This window comes from Capricornis sumatraensis, chromosome 9 (genome assembly GCF_032405125.1).
Source record: "Capricornis sumatraensis isolate serow.1 chromosome 9, serow.2, whole genome shotgun sequence".
Classification (NCBI taxonomy): domain Eukaryota; kingdom Metazoa; phylum Chordata; class Mammalia; order Artiodactyla; family Bovidae; genus Capricornis; species Capricornis sumatraensis.
The window spans coordinates 71660732-71686741 of record NC_091077.1 but is presented as its reverse complement, the minus strand read 5'-3'; the positions used below and the strand labels follow the sequence as shown (position 1 = coordinate 71686741).

The 26010-nt window shown below is 41.7% G+C and overlaps 1 protein-coding gene across 3 annotated transcripts in view; it reads left to right on the top strand.

Moving 5' to 3' along the window:
* Positions 1 to 26010, top strand: part of ATP10B (ATPase phospholipid transporting 10B (putative)) — a 134279-nt gene that overhangs the window by 100342 nt on the left and 7927 nt on the right. For all 3 annotated transcript variants that reach the window (XM_068980548.1, XM_068980547.1, XM_068980549.1), the window contains 6 exons: positions 432 to 753; positions 3045 to 3121; positions 4376 to 4501; positions 16902 to 17102; positions 18444 to 18524; positions 19810 to 19914. In XM_068980548.1, coding sequence (XP_068836649.1) covers positions 432 to 753; positions 3045 to 3121; positions 4376 to 4501; positions 16902 to 17102; positions 18444 to 18524; positions 19810 to 19914 — 912 coding nt within the window. The remainder of the gene's footprint in view (positions 1 to 431; positions 754 to 3044; positions 3122 to 4375; positions 4502 to 16901; positions 17103 to 18443; positions 18525 to 19809; positions 19915 to 26010) is intronic.

Sequence of the window (26010 nt, the reverse complement as noted above, 5' to 3'; positions counted from 1 at the left end):
AAAGTCAGTAATACCCACCCTACCTACCACACAGGTATGTTCTGAGGCACAAAAGAGAAGGGAAATGATTTGTAAGAAATGAAAAGCCCAATACCAGCCTGACGCATCACCATCATTTACCATCTCATCAGTATCATTTATAAATGATACCATCCCTGTATCAGTCCCCATCTTACTGAGCTCTCTTCACTCTCATTCCCAAGCTCACCCTCTCTTTGGGCCATTAATGTGGTTCCAAGTTATTCTTGCTCTGATGCTGTTTGAAATACTGCAGAGAAATGTCAAAATCAGAGAGTGATTCCCAGGCCATCTCTATGGTAGTGGAGTTTTATAACTCTTTTTCCAGAGGATAAAGTGAGGCTTTTAACCTATGTTCCCAGTGTTGCTTACTAACACCAAACTGATTATTCTGCTCTTTATACTCTTTACAGGAAACGTGCGACTCCATCCTCAACTTGGCACTGGAAGAGGTAAAGCAATGCCATGGACCTCTGAAGCCAGGCGGCAAGCTCTCTGGGTTCCGGCTACCTTCTGCGACACCACCCCCCGCCTCAGGAGCTCCGGCTCCAGATGTTGGATTGGTCATCGACGGGAAGACGCTAAATGCCATTTTCCAGGGGAAACTGGAGGAGAAATTTCTGGAGTTGACCCGGTATTGCCGCTCTGTCCTGTGCTGCCGCTCCACCCCACTGCAGAAGAGCATGTTGGTCAAGCTGGTGCGGGACAGGCTGAAAGCCATGACCCTTTCCATAGGTACCTGGCATGTAGAGATGGGGGAGGGGGAGGGGGACTGGGCAAGGCCACTCTGACATGACACCTGGACCAGAGCCGGGAGGTCAGGCATCACAGTCAGGATGCTGAGGCTGAGGGTGCTGTCAAAGTGACAGTCAAGACATGACAGCAGACAGACAGGCTAAGCAGAACGGGAGAGCGAACCCAGGTTCTCTGCTAAGGAAACGTCAGGATTTGGATGGAGGCCAAAGCCAAGTTCAGAACATCCAGGTAGATCAGTATACACTCAGGCCCCCTCAATTCTGGGATGCAGATCATGCCCCCTTCAATTCTAATACCATGCACCACCGGTGTCTGTGGACTTGATATTCTGCTGAGTGTTGGGAGATTTTAAAAGTGGAGCCTGCCCACATTTAAATGAATGTATATCCATTCATTTCTAAATACAAGACTCCACATAAAGCATACCCTCAATAAATGGTGGCTTGTAGGTTGATGAAAAATTCCTTATAGGAGATTAAATTTTAGTCGTGGTTGAAGCAGAGAAATTAAAACTGTCCTTACTTCAAACCTTCCAGAAACATCCAAACCTGGATTATTAGAATCTTTGTGATCTGGATTCCATTACCTCTCCAGCTACCTGCCTCCCCCAACATTCAGCCATAGGAAGCTGCTTACCATTACTCCAGGATCCTCATTCTCTCTCACCTCCTGGCCTTTGCTCAAGTCATTTCCTCTGTAAAACCTCCTCTAATCACACCAACGTTCCTTTACTGTGCACTCTGCTGGCTCCGCAGCACTGTTATGACTTGGCGATGGGCTGCCCAGGAGACCACGAGTTCCTTGAATGGAGGGCCAGTGTCAGTCTTACTTAATTCCATCCTGTACTCAGCGCACACCAAGCACATGGTAAACATTGCTTTCATTTAGGGACATCCTAACAGATGGTTCAGGTTTTCTTCCTCCTACACAGATATGGAAAGAAATTTTCTTTCCTGGCATTTCAAATAAGAGACCTACTTTACATGGTTATTGGTTTTTTGTTTTTTCACAGGGGTACAGGGTTGGTTTTTGGTTTTTTCCCCTCTTGGTCTTCAGGTAAAAGCAGTTCAAAACCAGGAGGAAAAAAAAAAAAGAAAGGAGGGGATAGGCAGAAAGAATACAGCGAGCAGAGTTTTACCAACTGCATCCTAATTTCAGTCCCTAAATTGTCCTCTTGAAAGCTTCAGACACATTTAAGGCAATAGCCCAGGATTACTCCCTGAAGTAAAGGGCTGGCTTCAGTGCCACCACAGCAGAAACAAAACCAGCAGGGCGAAAAATAGAATTCCACACCTCTACTTCCCCTGGCTTGCCAACAGAAGAGGTTAAAGGGCAGGTTTGTTCTGCCCCGGGGAAGAGGAAAAGTATGCACTGCTATGCTAGCAAGGAAAACATCCTTAGAAGAGTAACAGCTAGTTACAATGGCAGCATTTTTAAGATTAATAAATTTTGTTGCTAGACAATTAGGAGAAAATTCTCTCTCTCAATTGCGTATTCCTTATAATATCATATATTTCCACACTATTATGAGACCCTACTAGAAAAACAGGTGGGGCCAGGAGAGAAAGGAAGTCATTTCAGTCTACAAATTGTGGCCCTCGGGCTGAGTTTAGCCCACTGCAAGTTTCTGTAGAGATGCTAAGAATGGATTTTGTGTTTTTACTGGTAAAATGTGTAAAAATCTGTTTGTCATTCAGAAAGAACAGTTGTTCAGTATTGCATCTTGGCCCACAAAGCCTAAAATATTTATCATTTGGCCCTTTACAGAAAAAGTTTGCTTAACTTTAGTCTGAAGGATAAGGCATTGGAAAAAGCCAGGCTTGTGAAAAAGATCTCACGGTTGACAGAGTTGTTCTGTCCAAAATGGTTGCCACCTGCTATGTGTGGCTATTCAGTGTGACACTTCAAACTAAACAGAAATTCACCATTCACATTTCAGCGTTCATAGGAGGCTAATGGTTTTCAAATTGGACAATAAAGAACAGGACATTTCTATCACACAAAAATCCATTTGACAATGCTGGTATGAAAGGTGGCATGTGAATGTATGTATTTGTTGAACGATAAAAGAAAAGTAGGATTTCTTGTCCAAAGAGGAAGACATCTCTCAGGCTAAGTGACTGTAAGGATGGCTTTTCCAGAGGACTATTCAAAGCAACATTAAAAGGATTCAATGATGTGCAAATGGAGACAATCGAGAGCCACTTGTATAAAGCTTCTCATTGTCTCACAGCAGTTGGACCAGGATCTCACGACTACTTTCCTTTCAGGTGATGGAGCAAATGATGTAAGCATGATTCAAGCTGCCGATATTGGGATTGGAATATCTGGACAGGAAGGCATGCAGGTATCAGTGCCTTCAACTCTTCTTGTTACTTTCTTACTCTCCTTTATCCTTATTGGTGAATTATTCCCCTTATTATAGGGGGCTTCCCTGCCTATACATAACCTCTATCACCACATCCCTTACTGGCCAGTCCTTCAGAATAGAGATCAAAAGATGCTTGGCTTTTTACAGACAGCTGACTATACCTGTATTCTAAAGCCAAATAGTACTCAGCCATTCAGGAAAAACTAAGTTTCCCCCTGATTCCATGTTTCCTCCCTGCAACCCCTACCCACATCAAGGTTGCAATAGCCTTTGTGAGCAACTGGAAAACAATTTTCAATTGCCCATTTTAGCTGTGATGGCTAGATGGACCTACACATTGCTTGTACCAAAATTACTCAAAATTCAGCCTGGAACAAGCATACCAACTTGAGCTGCTGTGTTCCCCATTAAGACAGACCCCACTTTGTAGTTTTGAACCATTAACAACTGTGTTCCCACCACCAGCACAGACATTAGGTGTTACCTAAATTTGTTGGTGAGGAGGAATGAACATTGTCACTTTTTGAGTGTCTGTCATAGGCTAGCACTCTATTTGCACTTCACATTTATTACCCCAGTATCAACAGTCACTACCACCCTGTGTGTTAGGGATTGTTATTCCACTTTTTTGTGATGAGGAAACAGGTTGAGAGAGGTTAAACACCTTGACCAAGACTCTGACTAGGATTTATAACCAGGCATGTCCAAACCTCCTACTCTGAAAAGTAATATGAACTGGGTCTAGTTCTGAGTCATCCCAAGGGCAGAAGATACATTTTGGCTCTGCAGAAAGAAACAGCTATCCAACCAGCACCTGAGACTGGAGTGGAAGGCCTGCCTCGGGAGGTGGCCAAGGGTATTGAGAGGTTTGAGGATAATTTGCACGGAAGCCCCCAGTCTCTGCTCAACCATCACATGCCTAGCATGGTGCTCAACACACACTGGTTCATAGTAAATGCTTGTTGGATAAGTGGAAGGAGGGGAAGAGCCAGACCAGACCACTGGTCCCTTCTGGCCGCCCTCCTTGGATTCTAGTAAGATCCAGATTTCCCAGAGGAGGGGCAGGGGAGTGTCAGAGTCCAAAAAGTCATCCAAGGGTGCTATATGTGACAAAGGGTCTTTCAGGCCTTACCTACTGCAGACCTTAGAACAGAGCACCACCCTCAGGGGAGCCTCTTTGGTCCATTAGCAGCTGTGGACGGAAGCCGATATGTCTGCTCTGCCTCTCAGGCTGTCATGTCCAGCGACTTTGCCATCTCCCGCTTCAGACACCTCAAGAAGCTGCTGCTCGTGCATGGCCACTGGTGTTACTCGCGCCTGGCCAGGATGGTGGTATACTACTTCTACAAGAATGTGGTAAGTAGCCCAGCTGCAACCTCCCACCCTGCTCCCAGGCAGACAGAGCATCTCAGCATAAGGGAATGAGTCAGGCTGACCGGGATTTTGAATCCTGCAACTGTCCCTTAGCAGCTCAGTGACCTTGTTTTTATGAAGTCTCTCAGTCATGTTCGACTCTTTGCAACCCCATGGACTGAGGCCTACCAGGCTCCTCCATCCATGGGATTTTCCAGGCAAGAGTACTGGAGTGGGTTGCCATTTCCTTCTCCCAGAGATCTTCCCGACCCAGGGATCGAACCCAGGTCTCCCATATTGCAGGCAGACACTTTACCATCTGAGCCACCAGGGAACCTTGGGCAAGACAATTCAGTTCTCTGGGCCTCAATTTCTTCTTTGATAAAATGGGGCTAGTACTATTCAGTGAGGTTATTGTGACTAGCAATGCTATCTGGAAAGCATGTGGCGCATAGACAGTACTGTGAGTAGTTCCAAGCATGCACTGGAGTCAGATCAGATTTGATTCAAATAGAGGTTCCTATATTCAGCAATGGCTTCATACCTTCGTTTCCCCATCTGAAAAATGGGGATGGTGATAGTAGCTTTCTCATATGCTTGCTATGAAGATGAAATGACAGCTTGTGTAGAAAGTGATTGGCATGTAGTGATCACCTCTAAAATTAGCCATTCTTTTTTATCATTGGTACTGCTATTGTAACTCTCAGAGGGACTCCATAATTGAGCTTTCTGACTGCAAGGAGGAAGGACTGGAAGATCAGCTAGTGTGTCTTGTAGCTTAGGTTTCCTCCCCAGATAGAGACAGACCAATGCAAGAGCCCCATTCTGCCTCTTGGGAGAGTGAAGAGAAAGCTTTAGGACTGGAATCCTGGGCTTCCACCCAAGACCCTACATATCACTTCAGCATTGCCAGCCTTCCCAGCCAGGACTTGTCATTTCTTTAGTGGTCCAGTGATTAAAACTCTGTACTTCCAGTGCAGAGAACATGGGTTCAATCCCTGATCAAAGAACTGAGATTCCCCCATACTGTGTGGTACAGCCAAAAATAATTTTAAGTATCTATTTGCAAAAATACTTAGAGTACAGTGATCATCTGGGTTTTAGTCTGGCCTGACTTTAATATGCTGTGTAAACTTGAGTTACTTAACTTCTCTGAGCCTTGATTCCCTCATCAATAACATAGGGGACTAGGACTCTATCTGTCCTCAGAGACCATTATCAAGAGGCTTTATCATCAGAGCTCTGGTAGCATGTAGCACTATATAAATAGTCATTATGAGCTATTATTGATTCTCTTAAAAAAACGTGTATTTCTGTCTTGTTGATAAGGGCCCAAAGCAGGCACACACCAACTGAGGTATTAAAACTGTCAGAGGTTGTTGTTTGCAAAGCACATGATTAACAATGGGCATAGGAAGAAGCCAGAGCACTGCCTTACTAAGTGAGGAAACAGGGTCTGCGTTTCCCATTACCCAGTTCAGGGACCTTTAAATAATTCCCAGGAGACTCCAGATAGAATCCTGTTTGCATAAGGAAAAGGGGAGGATTAAGACCAGAGTGATGGAAGGGAAACATATCAGGCCAATAGAAATTACAAAATGGCATATATCTGTCTCCCAGTCCTGCTTTCAGGCACCGTCATAGTTACCCTGACTCGGGAATAAGCATTTCTGTGCAGAGTTCAATGTATATGTAAATAAGCAGCATGACAACTAATAATGTAAATTTGAGAAACTGTATGGCACCATGATTTCAACAAGTCTATGCAAACAAGTCTCTGACTTGAAAGACTGCTTATTTAGAATTTTAAATGCCCCCATTTAATGTTTTTTTCTCCTTGTCTCCAAAAGAATCATTCTTTTGAATAAGCACAACTTCTCTGCATTAAATTTGTGAAATAGAAAAGGAAACGTTTCCAGCCAGCCATGCTTTCAAAGCTTAAATGATATTTATTTCCAGCCCCATGCCGTGCTTGAAATTTCAATACCGATGCCGTATTATCTCCCCTTTGCAATTAGAGGGTGGAGAACTATGACTTCCACATCCGAAACCAATTTCAGAGGGGATTAAAACCCTGCTTGCTCTGAAATGTGAACAATGAATTAATTATGCACTGTAGCTTCTTGGGAGGAAAAGCAGACACCCAATCTCTGCCATGCCATCTGCCATCACGGAGTTCAGCACTCTCCCCTCGGGGTGCAGAGATTTCAGCCAGGCAGAGCAAGTAGAATCAAGCAAGGTCCTAACATGACCTGTGGGGGAAGGAAACACACTTTCATGTTCAAACTCCAGGTTGGCTGTTAGGACAATAGAACTACCAAGATGTAATTCGTTTATTCAGAGAATTATTGAACAGTATCAGGCATTGGATATGGAGCACATCTAGATAGATATGTTCCCTGCTCTCGTGAGGTGTATGGTCTAAATCAAGGCTTAGCAAACTTTTTCTAAAAGGGTCTAATCATCAATATGATCTGCTTGGTGGAAGTACAGCCTCTGTCACTCTGTTACACCAGCTCAGCTCCACTCTAGCTGCTACAGACAATATGCAAATGAATCACTGTGACTGTCCCAGTAAAACTTCATTTATGGCTGGACTTGACAAGCAGAATGTAGTTTGTCACCGCCTGGTTTCAATAAATCTTCTCAAAATGTGGTTCTTGGATCAGCAGCATTAGCATCATATTGATGCTTGTTAAAAATGGGATCCTTGGGCTGCACTCCAGGCCATCTACCTTGGAATCTGCATTGTCAGAAAGATCCCTGAGTGATCCATAGGAACCTTAAAGCTTGACAAGCACTGGAACAGGGGGAAAGAAATGAAAACTTTTAAAACATTTTCTTGGTGTATCTCCCCTAGAGGAAGATCAGGGTGCCATGAACATATTGCCAGAAGACTTTAACCCAATCAATCCAGAAGAAAGTAGCATTTAAGCTATTGCCTGAAAGACAAGATGCAACTATGAGTTACTCCATTCCCTGACAAAGGAGGAGACGTTTGACAACCTCAGTCCTTACAGGAAATATTTCAGGAAGTTTACTCATCAATTTATAACATATGTTATATCTAATTCCAAAACCAAGCGTAAGTGACTTTCAGTAAAAAACACAAGGCAGTAAGGAAGTTATAAAGGAAGTATAAGAGTGTAGATCAGGAACCATACAGGGAGGAGTTTGGTCACACCTGTAACCTGGGATACTGTGCCGAGTATTTAAACACATGTTCAAATTGTTTGTTACATTCAACAGACATGAACGACTCTGTCAGATTGCTTATAAGTTTCTAAAAGCTGACTTTCAATTTTGTATCATGGGCTGGTAACAGACATTCCTGGGTCAACACAGGCCCAGCACGGAAGCAGCACTGGTGCGCTGTGCAGACGTGCACGTGCGCTCAGTCGTGTTGGACTCCGTGTGACCCCATGGATTGCAGCCCCCCGGGCTCCTTGGTCCATGGGACTTCCCAGGCAAGCATACTGGAGTGGGTTGCCATTTCCTACTCCAAGGGGTCTTCCCAACCCAGGGATTGAACCCGTGTCTCCTGCATGGCAGCTGGATGCTTTACCACTGAGCTATATGGGTGTACTGTGCATATGTCTCTAATTGAAAATCCCTGGTGGAGCAGTAAAATGATATGGTAGTAAAAGTCCAAGACAAAAGGTCAGAAATCTTGAATTTTTTTTATTTTTAGATTTAATACAGCTTCACTTTTTTATATTAGATTCAGTTCAGTTCAGGCGCTCAGTTGTGTCTGACTCTTTGCGACCCCATGAATCCCAGCACGCTAGGCCTCCCTGTCCATCACCAACTCCCGGAGTTCACTCAAACTCATGTGCATCAAGTCGGTGATGCCATCCAGCCATCTCATCCTCTGTCGTCCCCTTCTCCTCCTGCCCCCAAAACCTCCCAGCATCAGAGTCTGTGCCAATGAGTCAACTCTTCATGTAAGGTGGCCAAGTATTGGAGTTTCAGCTTTAGCATCAGTCCTTCCAAAGAACACCCAGGACCGATCTCCTTCAGAATGGACTGGTTGGATCTCCTTGCAGTCCAAGTGACTCTCAAGAGTCTTCTCCAACACCACAGTTCAAAAGCATCAATTCTTCGGTGCCCAGCTTGCTTCACAGTCCAAATTTCATATCCATACATGACAACTGGAAAAACCATAGCCTTGACTAGATGGACCTTAGTTGGCAAAGTAATGTCTCTGCTTTTGAATATGCTATCTTGGTTGGTCATAACTTTCCTTCCAAGGAGTAAGTGTCTTTTAATTTCATGGCTGCAGTCACCATCTGTAGTGATTTTGGAGCCCCCCAAAATAAAGTCTGACACTGTTTCCACTGTTACCCCATCTATTTCCCATGAAGTGATGGGACCAGATGCCATGATCTTCGTTTTCTGAATGTTGAGCTTTAAGCCAACTTTTCACTCTCCTCTTTCACTTTCATCAAGAGGCTTTTTAGTTCCTCTTCACTTTCTGCCATAAGGGTGGTGTCATCTGCATATCTGAGGTTATTGATATTTCTCCTGGCAATCTTGATTCCAGCTTGTACTTCTTCCAGCCCAGCGTTTCTCATGATGTAATCTGCGTAGAAGTTAAATAAGCAGGGTGACAGTATACAGCCTTGACATACTCCTTTTCCCATTCGGAACCAGTCTGTTGTTCCATGTCCAGTTCTAACTGTTGCTTCCTGAACTGCATATAGGTTTCTCAAGAGGCAGGTCAGGTGGTCTGGTATTCCCATCTCTTTCAGAATTTTCCAGTTTATTGTGAACCACACAGTCAAAGGCTTTGGCATAGTCAATAAAGCAGAAATAGATGTTTTTCTGGAACTCTCTTGCTTTTTCCATGATCCAGCGGATGTTGGCAATTTGATCTCTGGTTCCTCCTCCTTTCCTAAAACCAGCTTGAACATCTGGAAGTTTACGGTTCACGTACTGCTAAAGCCTGGCTTGGAGAATTTTGAGCATTACTTTACTAGCATGTGAGATGAGTGCAATGGTGCGGTAGTTTGAACGTTCTTTGGCATTGCCTTTCTTTGGGCTTGGTATGAAAACTGACCTTTTCCAGTCCTGTGGCCACTGCTGAGTTTTCCAAATTTGCTGGCATATTGAGTGCAGCACTTTCACAGCATCATCTTTCAGGATTTGAAATAGCTCAACTGAAATTCCGTCACCTCCACTAGCTTTGTTCATAGTGATGTTTTCTAAGGACCACTTGACTTCAGATCCCAGGACATCTGGCTGTAGGTGAGTGATAACACCATCATGATTATCTGGGTTGTGAAGATATTTTTTGTGCAGTTCTTCCGTGTATTCTTGCCACCTCTTCTTAACATCTTCTACTTCTATTAGGTCCATACCATTTCTGTCCTTTATTGAGCCCATCTTTGCATGAAATATTCCCTTGGTATTTCTAATTTTCTTGAAGAGATCTCTAGTCTTTCCCTTTCTGTTGTTTTCCTCTATTTGCATTGATCGCTGAGGAAGGCTTTCTTATCTCTCCTTGCTATTCTTTGGAACTCTGCATTCAGATGCTTACATCTTTCCTTTTCTCCTTTGCTTTTTGCTTCTCTTCTTTTCAAAGCTATTTGTAAGGCCTCCTCAGACAACCATTGTACCTTTTTGCCTTTTCCATGGGGATGGTCTTGATCCCTGTCTCCTGTACAACGTCATGAACCTCCGTTCATAGTTCATCAGGACATTCATAGTTCAATCTGTCTATCAGATCTAGTCCCTTAAATCTCTTTCTCACTTCCACTTTATAATCATAAGGGATTTTAGGTCATACCTGAATGGTCTAGTGGTTTTCCCTACTTTCCTCAATTTAAGTCTGAATTTGGCAATAAGGAGTTCATGATGTGAGCCACAGTCAGCTCCCAGTTGTTTTTGCTGACTGTATAGAGCTTCTCCATCTATGGCTGCAAAGAATACAATCAATCTGATTTCGGTGTTGACCATCTGGTGATGTCCATGTGTAGAGTCTTCTCTTGTGTTGTTGGAAGAAGGTGTTTGCTATGACCAGTGCATTCTCTTGGCAAAACTCTATTAGTCTTTGCCCTGCTTCATTCTGCATTCCAAGGCCAAATTTGCCTGTTACTCCAGGGGTTTCTTGACTTCCTACTTTTGCATTCCAGTCCCCTATAATGGAAAGGACATCTTTTTGGGGTGTTAGTTCTAAAAGGTCTTGTAGGTCTTCATAGAACCATTCAACTTCAGCTTCTTCAGTGTTACTGGTTGGAGCATAGGCTTGGATTACTGTGATACTGAATGGTTTGCCTTGGAAACGAACAGAGATTATTCTGTTGTTTTTGAGATTGCATCCAAGTACTGCATTTCAGACTCTTGTTGACCATGATGGCTACTCCATTTCTTCTGAGGTATTCCTGCCTGCAGTAGTAGATATAATGGTCATCTGAGTTAAATTCACCCATTCCAGTCCATCTTAGTTCGCTGATTACTAAAATGTCAGCCTTCACTCTTGCCATCTCCTGTTTGACCACTTCCAATTTGTCTTGATTCATGGACCTGACATTCCAGGTTCCTATGCAATATAGCTCTTTATAGCATCGGACCTTGCTTCTATCACCAGTCACATCCACAGCTGGGTATTGTTTTTGCTTTGGCTCCATCCCTTCATTCTTTCTAGAGTTATTTCTCCACTGATCTCCAGTAGCATATTGGGCACCTACTGACCTGGGGAGTTCCTCCTTCAGTATCCTATCATTTTGCCTTTTCATACTGTTCATGGGGTTCTCAAGGCAAGAATACTGAAGTGGTTTGCCATTCCCTTCTCCAGTGGTCCACATTCTGTCAGACCTCTCCACCATGACCCACCCATCTTGGGTGGCCCCACATGGCATGGCTTAGTTTCATTGAGTTAGACAAGGCTGTGGTCCATGTGATTAGATTGACTAGTTTTCTGTGATTATGGTTTCAGTGTGTCTGCCCTCTGATGCCCTCTAGCAACACCTATCGTCTCACTTGGGTTTCTCTTACCTTGGACGTGGGGTATCTCTTCAGGGCTGCTCCAGCAAAGCACAGATGCTGCTCCTTACCTTGGACAAGGTCACGCCTCCTGACCTTGAATGTGGAGTAGCTCCCTTGGCCCTCCTGCACCAAGATAATCTAATAATGTAGTATATTATTTCTTTTTAATTTTTGAGTATAGTTGATTTATAATGTTTGTAATTTTATGTTTATAAATGTAAAATTATGTCATTAGTTTCTGTTGTACAACAGTGATTCAGACATATACATATATCCTATCCACTCCTTCCCAAATTTTCTTATATATATTGCTGACTATTGAGCAGAGTTCCCTGTGCTATACAATAGGTCCTTGTTGATTATGGATTTTATATAGAGTGTACATGTTAATCCCAATCTCCCCCCACCTTTCCCCTTTGATAACCTTTCATTTTCAAAATCCATAGTTCTATTTCTCTTTTGTAAATAAGTTCATTTGTATCATTTTTTAGGTTCCACATATAAGTGATACTATATGATATTTATCTTTCTCTCTGACTTTATTTAGTATGATTATCTCTATTACCATGTTGCTGTAAATGGCATTATATCATTGTTTTTATGGCTGGGGAAACATTCCATTGTGTATGTATATACACCTCATCTTCTGTATCCATTCATCTGTTGATGGACATTGAGGTTGCTTCCATGTCTTGGCTATTGTAAATTGTGCTGCAATGAATATTGAATGCATGTATCTTTTCAAGTTATTTTCTCTGGCTGTATACCCAGGAGTTGGCTTGCTGGATCATATAGTAAGTTCTATTTTTTGTTTTTTAAGGAACTTCCATACTGTTCCCCATAACAATTGTACTGATTTACATTCTCACCAACACTATTGGAGGTTCCCTTTTCTCCACACCCTCTCCAGCGTTTATTGTTTGTAGACTTTTTGATGATGGTAATTCTGACTGCTATGAAAGTGAAAGTGAAGTCACTCAGTCACTGCTATAAGGTGAAACCTTATTATAGTTTTGACTTGCATTTCTCTAATAACTAGTGATGTTGAGCATATTTTCCTGTGCTTTTTGACCATCTGTATGTCTTCCTTGGAGAAATGTCTATTTATATCTGCCAATTTTTTGACTGAGTGATTTGTTTTTTTCATATATATTGAGTTGAGTTTCATGTATTTGTATATTTTGGAGATTAATCCCCTATTGGTTGCTTCATTTGCAATATTTTCTTTCAGTTCATAGGTTGTCTTTTCGTTTTATGGTTTCTTTTACTGTGCAGAAGCCTGTAAGTTTGATTAGGTCCCAGTTGTTTAGTTTTGCTTTTATTTCTAGAGCCTTGACCTAAGAAAACATTGGTATGATTTATGTCAGAAAATGCTTTACCTATGTTCTCTTCTAGGAGTTTTATGGTGTCATGTTTTATATTTAAGTCTTTAAACCATTTTGAGTTTATTTTTGTACATGGTATTAGAGAATGTTCTAGTCTCATCCTTTTACGTGTAGTTGTCTAGTTTTCCCAGCACCACTTATTAGAGAGACTGTCTTCTCTCCATTGTATACTCTTGCATTTTTTTGTCATAGGTTGACCATAGGTGTGTGGGGTTATGTTGAGGTATGTTCCTTCTATGCCCACTTTCTGGAGAATTTTTATATTAAAAGGGTGTTGAATTTTGTCAAAAGCTTTTCTGCATCTATTGAGATGATCATATGGTTTTTATTCTTCAATTTGTTAATGTGCTATAATGCACTGATTAGCAGATCTTGAAAAATCCTTGCATCCCTGGAATAAATCCAACTGATCATGATCCTTTTAATGTGTTGTTGGATTTGGTTTGCTAGTCTTTTGTTGATGATTTTTGCATCTTTAGTATTCTTGCCTGGAGAATCCCAGGAATGGGGGAATCCCAGGAATGGGGGAGCCTGGTGGGCTGCCGACTATGGGGCTGCACAGAGTTGGACACAACTGAAGTGACTTAGCAGCAGCAATAGCAGTAGGGCTTCCCTGGTGGCTCAGAGGTTAAAGCGTCTGCCTACAATGCAGGAGACCTGGGTTTGATCCCTGGATCGGGAAGATCCCCTGGAGAAGGAAATGGCAACCCACCCCAGTATTCTTCCCTGGAGAATCCCATGGGCGGAGGCGCCTGGTAGGCTACAGTCCACGGCGTCGCAAAGAGTCAGACATGACTGAGCGACTTAACTTTTCTATTTTCATCAGTGATATTGGCCTGTAATTTGTGTGGGTGGTATCTTTGTCTGATTTTAGTATCAGAGTGATGATGGTCTCATAGAATGAGTTTGGGAGTGTTCCAATTATTTACAACGGGTTCAGAAGGATAGGTGTTAGCTCTTCTCTAAGTGTTTGATGGGATTCGCCTGTGGAGCCATCTTGGGAGATTGTACCTTTCTAAGCATCTGTCCATTTCATTGGCATATAGTTGCTTGTAGTAGTCTTCCATGATCCTTTGTGTTTCTGTGGTGTCTGTTGTAACAGGTATCCTTCTTCATTTCTAATTTTATTGATTTGAGCCCTCCCTTTTGTTCTTGAGAGTCTGGCTAAAGGTTTATCAATTTTTTTATCTTTTCAAAGAACAAGCTTTTAGTTTCATTGATCATTTTTATTGCTTTCATCTCTATTTCATTATCTCTACCCTAATCTTTAAGATTTCTTTCCTTCTATCCTTGGGTTTTGTTTGTTCTTCTTTCTCTAGTTGCTTTAGACATAAAGTTAGGTTGTTTCTTTGTGATTTTTCTGGTTTCCTGAGTTAAAATTGTGCATGTATGTTTGTGCTCAGTCATGTCCAACTCTTTGGGACCCCATTGACTGTGGCCCACCATGCTCCTCTGTCCGTGGGATTTCCCAAGCAAGAATACTGGCGTGGAAATGAATACATTTCCTGCTCTCAGGAATCTTACCAACTCAGAGATTGAACCCATGTCTCCTACATTGGTAGGCAGATTCTTTACCACTGCACCAGATTGGAAGCCCAAGATAAGATTGTATTGCTATAAACTTACCTCTTAGAACTGCTTTTGCTACATCCCATAGGATTTGGATCATTGTGTTTTCATTGTCATTTGTCTCTATGTATTGATTTCCTCTTTGATTTCTTCAGTGATCCATTGGTGTTTTAGCAGCATATTGTTTAGCCTGAACATCTAGGTCTTGTACTTTGTTACTTACTAGTCTGTAACCCTAGCTGCATGACTTGACCTCTCTGAAGCTCAGTTTCCTCATTTGTAAAATGAGGATAGCAGTACTGCCTCATAAGGCTTGTAAGTGGACTGAATGGGTCAGTACAGAGCCTGGCACCTAAGAAGTGCTTTAGGAGTCTCTGTTGTTATTGCTGCCATTGCTATTCTTGGCCTCGTCTGTAGATGGGTCACTTCCAGCCCCGGCATCCTAAGATTCTACAACCTCAAGTCACAATTCCAGCCCCAACTGGCTGAGGAACTTTAGTGTAGTCAGTCACCCCATCTGAGCCATTCAAGCCACCTGTGTGTACATGGAACTAAGAGTGAGTGTCTTTCTCAGTCAGCTGGAGAGAGAGAAGCAAGGTAAGGTGCTCAAAGAGCCAAGAGACAAAAACCAAAGCCCCATACAATTGCTAAACACTAGTATCAGGGAGACTTTACCACTTTGGTTCTTCTTAAAGCCACCCTGTCAAGGGTATAAATGGTTGATGTTGTTTTGGGGACTCAGAGTCTGCCCAGGAAACAGAGCACTCTCTGTTGAGGGCTTTCCTTCCCAAATCTCCTTCTCTGAGAAATAACTTCATCAAAAACTGATAGCAGAAAAGCCCTTTAAGTATCATGGGACTAGAGTGGGAAGAGGTGACCTGAAGCCCCAGAGCAGCAATGGAGGGGACCCTAGCCCTCAGAGAAATGCAAGGTCCAGTGTGTCTAAGAGCACCAGGGTCTCTTTCAGACTCCCCACTAGTCATCTGGGCAGAAAAGCCAAAGGTTGGAGCTTCTTGGATGAAAGAATCTGGGTCAGCATTGTTACGGCATTATCCAAAGATGGGACTAAGGGCTTGGAGTGGTTGAGGAAGAAGCTTTGAAAACTCAGGGGCTAGTTGTGCCACTTCCTAGCTCCGAACATAGGCAAGGGATAAGTGAGTATATCAGAGCCTCAAATTCCTCGTCTGTAAGTAATGTTAAATATTATTTAATAATACATAATATAGTACTATTATATTATTAGCAATAACATTATCTTGCTAGGTTGTTGGGACAAATTATGTATATTGCATATCTACTACTGTGCTGTGTGCATGCTGAGTCATATCCAATTCTTTATGACCCCATGGACAGTACCTTGCCAGGCTCCTCTGTCCATGGAATTTTCCAGACAAGAATACTGGAATGAGTTGCCATTTCCTTCTCCAGGGAATCTTCCCAACCCAGGGATTGACCTCCTGTCTCTTTCGTCTCCTGCATTGGCAGGTGGCTCCTTTACCACTGTGCCATCTAATGTGCTTTATACCAATATACTGTTACCACACACCCATCACAAACAGAAGCTCAAATAATAATTGTAGTATTAATAATATGAATGTTAATATTACTACTAGTAGTATAATAATAAACGGAGAGCCTCTTAAAAGTAATGCTGGCCCAGTAGTTAGTGGATGAGAATACTAGCTTGAACACAAACCTGCAGAATGATTCCTTACATTAAAAACCCTTTACCCCTCTGTGCCTCAGCCACATGGAGCTGAGTTCTAGTTCTAACGCCAGGACCAGCTGTTATCGTGACTTCGGTCAAGTCACCAAATCGTATCACAATATGTTAGACAATACTTGTGACCCAGCCCTTCTCCAGTGAGGAGGTCTTGAGTGGAAAGATGTTTAGAAAGCATAAAGCAACACTTCAGCATAAGATTTTATTCTTCACCCTCAGAGTTGTGTGATCGTTAGAAAAGGGTTTTGAGGTCAACCTCCTCATGAAGTTCTCCTCCCACCAGCCGTCCTGCCCACGCTCCAGTCTTTCCTCTTACTGCACTACTAACCACAGCTACTTGCTGCCTTTTGGTTTCACGGGCCATGGTCTATATACTACTATTCCCATATGAAAGGTGGCAAGATGACATTCAGAAAGGTTAAACAATTTGTCCTAGGTCACACAGCTAGTACATGACAGAACTGAGGATTCAAAGCCAGTCCTCCCTGCCTCCAAAAACCACCATAGTATACTCTACAAGTTGATGGAATTCCCTTCAGGTCCTGAAGAAGGCTAGTAGTAATAGTAATAGCAGAATCTAAGGATGAGAATTACCTCTAATCCTTAGACAACCCTGCATGTAACAAGTGAGGGAACTGAAGCTCCAAGTCCGAGCAGTTATTTGTCAGCGCTCCTAAGCAGCGTCTGGTGATGGCTGCCCTCGGGTCCTCACTTCCAAGACCACGCTCTCTGCCCACAGTGCTACGTCAACTTGCTCTTCTGGTACCAGTTCTTCTGTGGCTTCTCTGGCTCCACCATGGTTGACTACTGGCAGCTGATCTTCTTCAACCTCTTCTTCACTTCCTTGCCTCCTCTTGTCTTCGGAGTCCTGGATAAAGACATCTCTATGGAAACACTCTTGGCATTGCCCGAACTGTACAAGAGCGGCCAGAACTCCGAGGTAAGGGGATCGGGCGGGCAGGGGGACTGGGAGGTGACCCTCAGCTCGTCCCTGGAGGTGTCAGAGAAGGAGTGCTGGGCCGGAAATCCTGTGTTCTGGTCTCCACTCTGCCACTTACTCCCATGTGACCCAGGAAGTCTGCTCCCTGCTCCTGGCCTGTTTCTCATTTGCTGTTTAAGGTGATGGACCAGGTGGATATTTTTCTTTTTAGTTATTTCTTAATTATATCACACATTAATATGGGGCTGTGCTAGTTAAAGGGGAGGAGGGCTTACAGAAAGACTGCATCACTTTTACCTGATCTTCGCAGGCCTTCAACAGAACCCTCAATGCTTGGTTTGGGAATCCCTGGGGGCTAAAAGCCACCAAAATAGTTTCTTAGAAGGCACAGAGGCCACGCTGATGGCCTAAAGGATTTGGGAAGGTCCTACAGCAGGCAGTCTGACCAGCACAGACAGGCTGGGAACCTGGATGCAGGAGGCAGAGAGGGAACCTGATGGCCTCCAAGGAGGAGCTCTGGGAAAAGGGATGTCGCTATGCACTAGGGTAGCTCTACACCTCAGATAAGGAGGGCAAAGCCAGATGTGGTGCTTGAGAGCTGGTGAAACTTTGTGGCCAACCAGCGAAGAACCAAGCCCTATATTCACCCAGAGATAGGTGGAGAATAACTTAGCAACCCCAGCCCTTCAGGAGAGGGAGATGTGGAGATGACTACATCCTGGGCCCTTCTCATTGTCCCCTTCCCATAGGTGAGTTGGCTGCATAATGTATCCCTTTAGTATCTAACATTAAAAAAAGTTAATGTAGCAGAAACATACACTGTAAATGGTTTCACTGTTCCCAGGGAAGGAAGCACAAAATGAGAATGCTCATCTCCGAAGCCACTGAGCTGTCTCTTGGGAACTCATGATCCTGGGCTGTGATTTAGAGTTCCTTTTCATATGCTATTCAGAATCTCTAAACTTATTAAGTTTGTGTTAGCACTAGTATTAATGATCATTATCAGCCGAGCCCTTTCTAGGTACCAAAGCACAGATGTATTTAGACCTCTTGAAACTCAAGGAAATCTAGCCGGTGTTGTTTTTATCTACTTCCTATGGAAGAAGAAACAATTCCCAAAGTGGTTTAGCGACTTTCACTAAGGTCGCACAGGCCTGGAACTTGACTTGAGGTCCTGTCACTCCCAGGTCTATGCTCTTGATCATTCCATTGTATTGCCTCTAGGGTAAGAAACATTGTAAGTGCCACGTTGTCTGGCCCAGCCATGCACAGGAAAGCTGCTTACAAGGAACAGAGGCTTGCTCAGATGGTGGTAACTGTCGATGTGTTCTTTCCTGGCAGTGCTATAACCTGCTGACTTTCTGGATCTCCATGGCGGATGCGTTCTACCAGAGCCTCGTCTGTTTCTTTATCCCCTACCTGGTAAGGTGTAGGGTCCCATTCTAACCATACAAACAGCAGGGTAGAACTGGTCCCGTTAATATGAAATCCCAGACAAATAGTAGCTTTCTGGGCACTTCACAGCAGAGGCTCCAAATAGGAGGCCTGCAGACTCCACCCTACCCAGCATATTCAGAAAGTCAGAATACTGTACCAAAACATCTTAATTTCTGCCAGCTTCAGAAAAATTAAAAGCAGTTATTACACTGGGTCATGGCAAAATCCAGAGCTGACTCACCACCCTGCTTAGATAGGGCCCCTGTTCTCTAGTTTGTCATAGTCCCCACCATGCCCTTTTGTGTCATGCCTAGCCATCTTCACTCGCTCATTTACTGCTTCTTACTTGAACATTGAAGGTATTTGAGTTTACACCTCTTGATTTGTATTTACATTTGTGCTTCCAAGTTCTGATAATAAAACAAGAATACAGAGAGCACAGGATACAAGCCCCGTCTCAATTCAGTTCCCCAGTTTAAAGAGTGAGAATGTATGTAGCATAGGACATCTGTATTCTTCCCAGACAAGGAGTTCAGATGTAGAGTAATTTGTGCCAGAAAAACAGTGGTATCTGCCTAGTCTCCAGATCACATTCTTTTGCAAACAGCAACATGATGGATATTGAGGAGGCAAGTATTTTGTGCTTTCTCAGAATTTCCTGGCTTACAATACCCTCCCTAGTCAGGCCTCTTTTGCCCTTACTATATGATCAACAGACTTACCGTTTAGGACTATTCCATCTAGGATGATTTGGACTTTTCACCCTCAGTTCTGGCCTCTGCCTGATCTGCCTTTTCTCTCTCCTTTCAAGAAAACAATTCCCCTTACTACAGTCTCAGCTGATTTCTCATCTCTACTCCCAAAGTGCCTTGTACTTGGTTCCATTTTAGCATTTACACCCTTAAACTGTACCACATTTGTCCTGCCTAGCAGACTCTAAACTCCTTGAAAGTAGACACAGGAGTATCTTTAGCAGTTGGCATTGTGCCTGGTAGGTACTCAATTTTTTGTTTACTCATTCTGCAGAGCTCTGGGATACTCTTCATGGCTTCCTCTGCAAATGCATTTTGAAGAGTTTAGTCCTACCAACTCACTCCTCCTCCTGTCTGTCCCTGCAGTCAGTTCCACATGACGGTAGCTGGACAGCTTCTCCCCATTCCGTCCCCTCCCTTGACACCTGCCTTCATTGATGGTTTACAATCACTTGGCCAAACTAAGGCCTTCAGTCCATGGGCGCAGCTGACACTGCCTGTTTGTTTCTACTCCACAGACCTACAAGGACTCTGATATCGACGTTTTTACCTTTGGGACACCCATCAACACCATCTCCCTTGCCACAATCCTCTTGCACCAGGCAATGGAAATGAAGACCTGGGTAAGTGTCCCCCAAGCCCTTTGGGCCTAAAAATTGTGTTCCTCTCCATCAACTGCATTCAGATTTGAGCTGCTTTTCTCCTTATCATTTTCCACCGAATACACACATGCTGAACTCGTACCTATGGTCCACTTTGATAGGGATAAAGTAGAGAAGATAAAATTGCTGGCCTCAACTTGCTCACCATCTAGTCAGGATGAAAAAACTAAGACATATAATACAATGAGGCAGTGTATTGCCAAAACAGGTACTTTCAATTTCAAAATTCATGGGTGTTTGAGAGACAAGGAAAACATCTGACTGACCATACTTGAGGCAATGTTACAGAGGAGTGCTGTCCATTTAATTTGGGGGTAAAAGATTAGAAGATTGTCTCCACATATCTTGAGTATGTCCAAATATCACTTTTTAGTAATTCAAAATGGTAATGCTAGCTTTCTTATTAAATTCAACCAGTCAATGATAATTATAAGAAACATAGAGCTTAAAATTACATGCCAGGTACACACCTGTATGATTTTAATATACTTTCTTACTTAACTTCCCAAAGCCCTTTAGATAGGATTTTTAGTTAGATATGATTGACACTGATTGACACAGCACTGGATAAGTTTAAGCTGTACAACATAATGACTTGACATACACAGTTGATCCTTGAACAATTTAGGGTTTAGGAGCACCAATCCTCCACACAAGGGAAAATCCACATGCATCTTGACAATTGTCCCACCATATCTGAAGTTCCATATCTGCAGAGTCAAGCAACAGTGTATCATGCAGTACTGTAGTATGTATTTAGTGGGAAAAAAAATCTGTGTATAAGTGAACTTATGCTGTTCAAACCTGTGTTGTTCAAGAGTCAACTGTATTGCAAAGTGATGGATGTTTACTAAACTTATTGTGGAAATCATTTTGCAACATATGCATGTGTTAGGTTTTTTTTTTTAATTCCCATCGTACAGATACAGAAATGAGTATAAAGAGGTTAAACTTTCCCCAAGCAGTGCAAGACAGAAGCAAGCCTAAACCCTAGCTGGCTGACTCTTGACCTTTTAACCTCTGTGCCAATAGTGTGACGAGGTAAGATTGATGGGTGCAGGGGGACCACTTTACGGAAAGAACCATTTCAGCTTGGCAAAAACCAAATCTTTCTGAAAGCATTTGTATTAAATGTTTAGAAACTTCCCTAAGTAGGTTCAGGGTATTCCCAACCTTCTACAGTGGAACTCCTTCCCTTCCCCCTACTGTCACAAGCTAGACCAAGCAGTGGCTGATAACAGCCACCCAAGGGGGCTTCCAGATCACAGAGTTCCCATCTTGAAAACCCCTTAGTTCCAATCCATGCCATGACAGATAGAACTAAGTGATAAAAACAAAAAGGCCTAGTCAAGCTTAAATAAATTTCTTTCAGAACCACCGGAGAAACCAGAAACTGTGACGAAGGCAGTCATAATTTTAATACTAGGAACTGAACCAAGCTAAGGAAATATTTAGAACTCTTGAAATGCAAAAAGCTTGTCACTGAAACTAAAAATGCAATTTGTGGAATCCATTCTAGACTGGACACTGGCTAAGAGTACACTACCAAAATTGGAAAGTATTGTGTACTATAGTATATAGTATAGTATATACTATAGTATGATATGTAGTATAATAGTACTGTAGTAGTATGAGTTAATACTACTTCATTAAAGATAGTAAAGCCTAACCTAGGAACTTGCATACTCTGTTGGTAAACTGTAAACTGATAGCACCACTTTGGAGAAGCAATTTGAAAACAGCTAGAAGAATATGTTAGAAGAGTTAGCTAGAAGTATTCACATGCTGTGACACAATTCCACTTCTAACTATGCAACCTGGATGATCCTTTTACACATGTAACATAGACATAAATAGACATATATAAGATATTACATCATTATTCTTTAAAGCAAAATTTAAAAAGTGGAAACAGCCTAAATGTTCACCAACAGGAAAACACATAGTAGCACAGTCATACACTAGAACAGTTAAAATGAATAGAACAGCATTTAGCAACAAAAATAAACCTCCAAAGCATACTGTCTAGTAAAAGAATTCAAGATATCTACATGATAAAATTTTAAAAGTATCCACTAACACGGATGCATAAACATGTACATATAAAATACACATAAAAATGATGAACATGATTTATTTTCAAGATGAAAGAAAATGCATTTGCAAGGGATACATGGTGGTTGAATTGTATCTGTAAGTCTCCTTTTAATAGAATCTGAGGCAAATGTGTGTAGAGGAAGAAAAACTAATTTTCCCTCTATCCTTCTAGGTCTCAGCTTAGACACTCCTGTAATAAATGACAGATTAATGGGAGAAAAACAAACAAAAGTTTAATCAGTATTTCCTATACACATGAGAGAGACCAGGAAACTATGGCCCTAGCCACCGCCTTAAATATTATCACTAACTAAAGACAAAAGAAGCTTTGGGGTTAGGGGAGGCCAGATGTGGAAGTTGATAAAGATTTTCTAGAAATTTAGAATGTTTCTTTTTCCTGGTACAGAGAGGGAGACACCCTTACAAATGGAGATTTCCCTTATAAGTATAAACGTCTCTTACAAAAAGGAAACATCTATTCAGTTTTCAGAGCTTCTCCTCTGTCTGCTGTTTCTTAAAAAGCAACCAGCTCAAGGTAATCCTGATGCCAGAGACACATTTTGGAGTGACAGATTCTGCTCCCATACATATGGCATAAGGTTAAAACTGGTAAAGCTGGACATCGCATGCATGAGATTTGTTGTCTGTGTGCTTGAAATATTTCACAGTAATTACATTCTTTTTTAAACAGTAGCACAAGATATTTCACAAGAGGGACTCTTCTCTCCATGACCTTCTTAACCATTAGATATTTTTTTAACCTTTCAAAAATGCCCTGTAAATAATCAGACCGCAATGTATATTAAGTGAGTAATGATTGGTTATTCCACCTTCTTTCTCAGAGCACTGCATGTTTTAAAACACAGAACTTGTTCCTTTCACTCACCATTCAGCACTATTAATCAACCTAATGCATCTCTAGACCAGGTATCCTGGTAGTCACTGGTGATTTTTGTTGCTACAAAAAAAAGGAGGGAAAGGAGTCAGCTACTACCATCATTATGAAGAAAGTATTTCCCTTTTTCAAGTGCTGGAAGCAGAGAGAGAGAGTCTTTCTTCCATGGGTAGAAATCAAAAATGAGGTTTTTTTTTGGCTGGGCCGTGCAGGATCGTAGTTCCACAAACCTCTGCCCTCTGCATTGGGAGCAGAGAGTCTTAACCACTAAATAGCTAGGGAAGTCTTAAAATCGAACATGAATTTTAATAGCTGTGTCAGCTTTCACAGTCCTCACCTAAGTGACTGAAAAATGTTAGCTGTTTTCTTCTCTAGGAACAAGGGCTAGGATATTTCAAAACATCTCTTCCACTGAAAAAAAATAAATTTGTGTATATATACATTTTAATATATTATATATATAAACACATACAAACAAAGAGTATGTGTGTGTGTATATATATATATGTATATGTATATATGTATACATACTCGAAAAGTATAAAAAGGCTGATAGGATAATTAAAGACCAAAACCTCTGGAAAAGTGGGATTATAGTGAAGCAAGCGATGCCAAAGTCTACGTTTTCTTGAGAGTGTTTGCAACCCTGCCTAAAATGAACTTTTTGGCAGACTTCATTGAACATAATATTTAGAAATTAAAACCCAGGCTCCTGCAGTGACAGTCTAATAAGAGATCACATTACATTAGGGCCCCAAATGCTCTACCTTCAGAGTAAGGGTACACTTACCTGCACTCCTCTCCCCAGCAGGGACTGTAGGGATTGTCCCCACTGTGCTGAACAGATCAGGGAGACTCAATATGAAGGACTCATCTTGGGAAATGGACGATATATATGTGACTAAATCACTGTGCTGTACACCTGAAGCTAACACAATACTGTAAATCAACTCTACCTCAATTATAATAATGTCTACTGTTGGTTAAGATATTTGCACTATACAACAACTGATTGTATTAAGAAATTTAAGTAACTCTAAAATTTTTTCTTAACTCATTTGAAACACACACACAAATAATGAAGTTCAAATGAAACAAGGATTCATCACTACGGATCACAAGCACATACATCAGTAACAAATATTTAAGGTATTGAAATTATCAGAAATAACTCATAGAAAAGGTCGGTTTGCTATGTTTAATGACAAATAAGCTTTAAAATATCTCCAAGAATGTATAGTAAGCCATACAAAGAAACCTAGAAGATTTTCTTTAAAGACCAAGTAAAAGTTTTAAAAATTAAAAAATCCAATAACTAATTTAAATTTCAATGGCTGGCTTAACTGCAGATTAGGCAGAGCTGAGGAGGAAATTAGTGAATTGGTCAAATCATCCAGAATATAAAACAAAAGTAGAATAATGAAAATTATGGAAGAGATATATAAAAGATAAGGTGGATATCTTAAAATATCTAACATACATTTGATTAGAGTCTTGGAGGAGAAAGAGAGACCGAGGTTATATTTGAAAAGATAGTGACTTGAGAATTTTGCAAAAGTAACAAAAGACATCAAGCCACAATGTCAAGAAGTTTAGTAAAACTCAAGCAAGATAATATTTTTTTAAAACACCACGCTTATAAGTAAACTATAGAACACTAAAGACAAAAATAAAGATCATAAAGCAGCCAGATTTCGACGTAAATGTTTCCTTCTAAGGAACAACATTTTGCTAACATCTCAGTAGCAAAACTAGAAGCCAGAAATTAGTGAAAGTTGGTCCCTCAGAAATGTCTGACTCTTTGTGACCCCGTGGACTATATAGCCCACCAGGCCCCTCTGTCCATGGAATTCTCCAGGTAAGAAAACTGGAGTGGGTAGCCATTCCCTTCTTTAGGGGACCTTCCCGATCCAGGGATCGAACCCAAGTCTCTCACATTGCAGGTATATTCTTTATCATCTAAGCCACCAGGGAAGCCTCAAGAATACTGAAGTGGGAGCCGTTCTCTTCTCCAGGGGATCTTCCCAACCCAGAGATTGAACCTCGGTCTCCTGCATTGCAGGCAGGTTCTTTACTGTCTGAGCCACCTGGGAAGCCCAGAATACAGTAAAATGCTGATTTAACTATACTAAAAGAAAATAACTTCCAAAAAAGATCAAAAATGTCTTTTAAGAAGGAGGATGAAATAATGAATCAGAAAATATAACATCAGCAGACTTCCACTAAAGAAAAATTCTGAAGGATGTATAGCCATCCTCAGTATCCACTGGGGACTGGTTCCAAGACCCAATGCAAATACCAGATTCTGTGGATGCTCAAGTTCCATAATCAGTCCTCTGTATCTGTGGATTCAACCAACCATGGATCAGGCAATACTGCAGTATTTTTGAGAAAAATCCACATGTAAGTGGACCCACATAGTTGATCTTTGAACAACAGGGGTTTGAACTAAAAGTACAAGGAAAGATACCCCAATGTTCACTGCAGTGCTCTTTACAATAGCCAAGACATGGCTATTGTCTTGATTGAATAGACATGTCCAGTGAATGTCTGAATAGAGGAATGGATGAAGAAGATGAGGTACATATATACAATGGAATGTTACTCAGCCATTAAAGAGAGTAAAATAATGCCATTTGCAACAACATGGATGGACCTGGAGATTATCACACTAAGTGAAGTCAGGCAGAGAAAGGCAAAGATCATGTGATATCACTTACATGCAGAATCTTTTAAAAATGATACAAATGAACTTATTTACAAAACAGAAGCACAGACTTAGGAGAACAAATTTGTGGTTACCAGGGGAAAAAGGGTAGGTGATAGACTAGAAGTTTTGGATTGATGTGTACACAGTATTATATTTAAAATAGATAACCAACAAGGACCTACTATATAGCACAGGGAACTCTGCTCAATATTCTGTAGTAACCTAAATGGGAAAAGAATTTGAAAATGAATAGATACTTGTATATATATAACTGAATCACTCTGCTATACCCCTGAAACTAATGCAACATCGTTAATCAATTACACTTCAATATAAAATTTAAAAAGTATAAGAA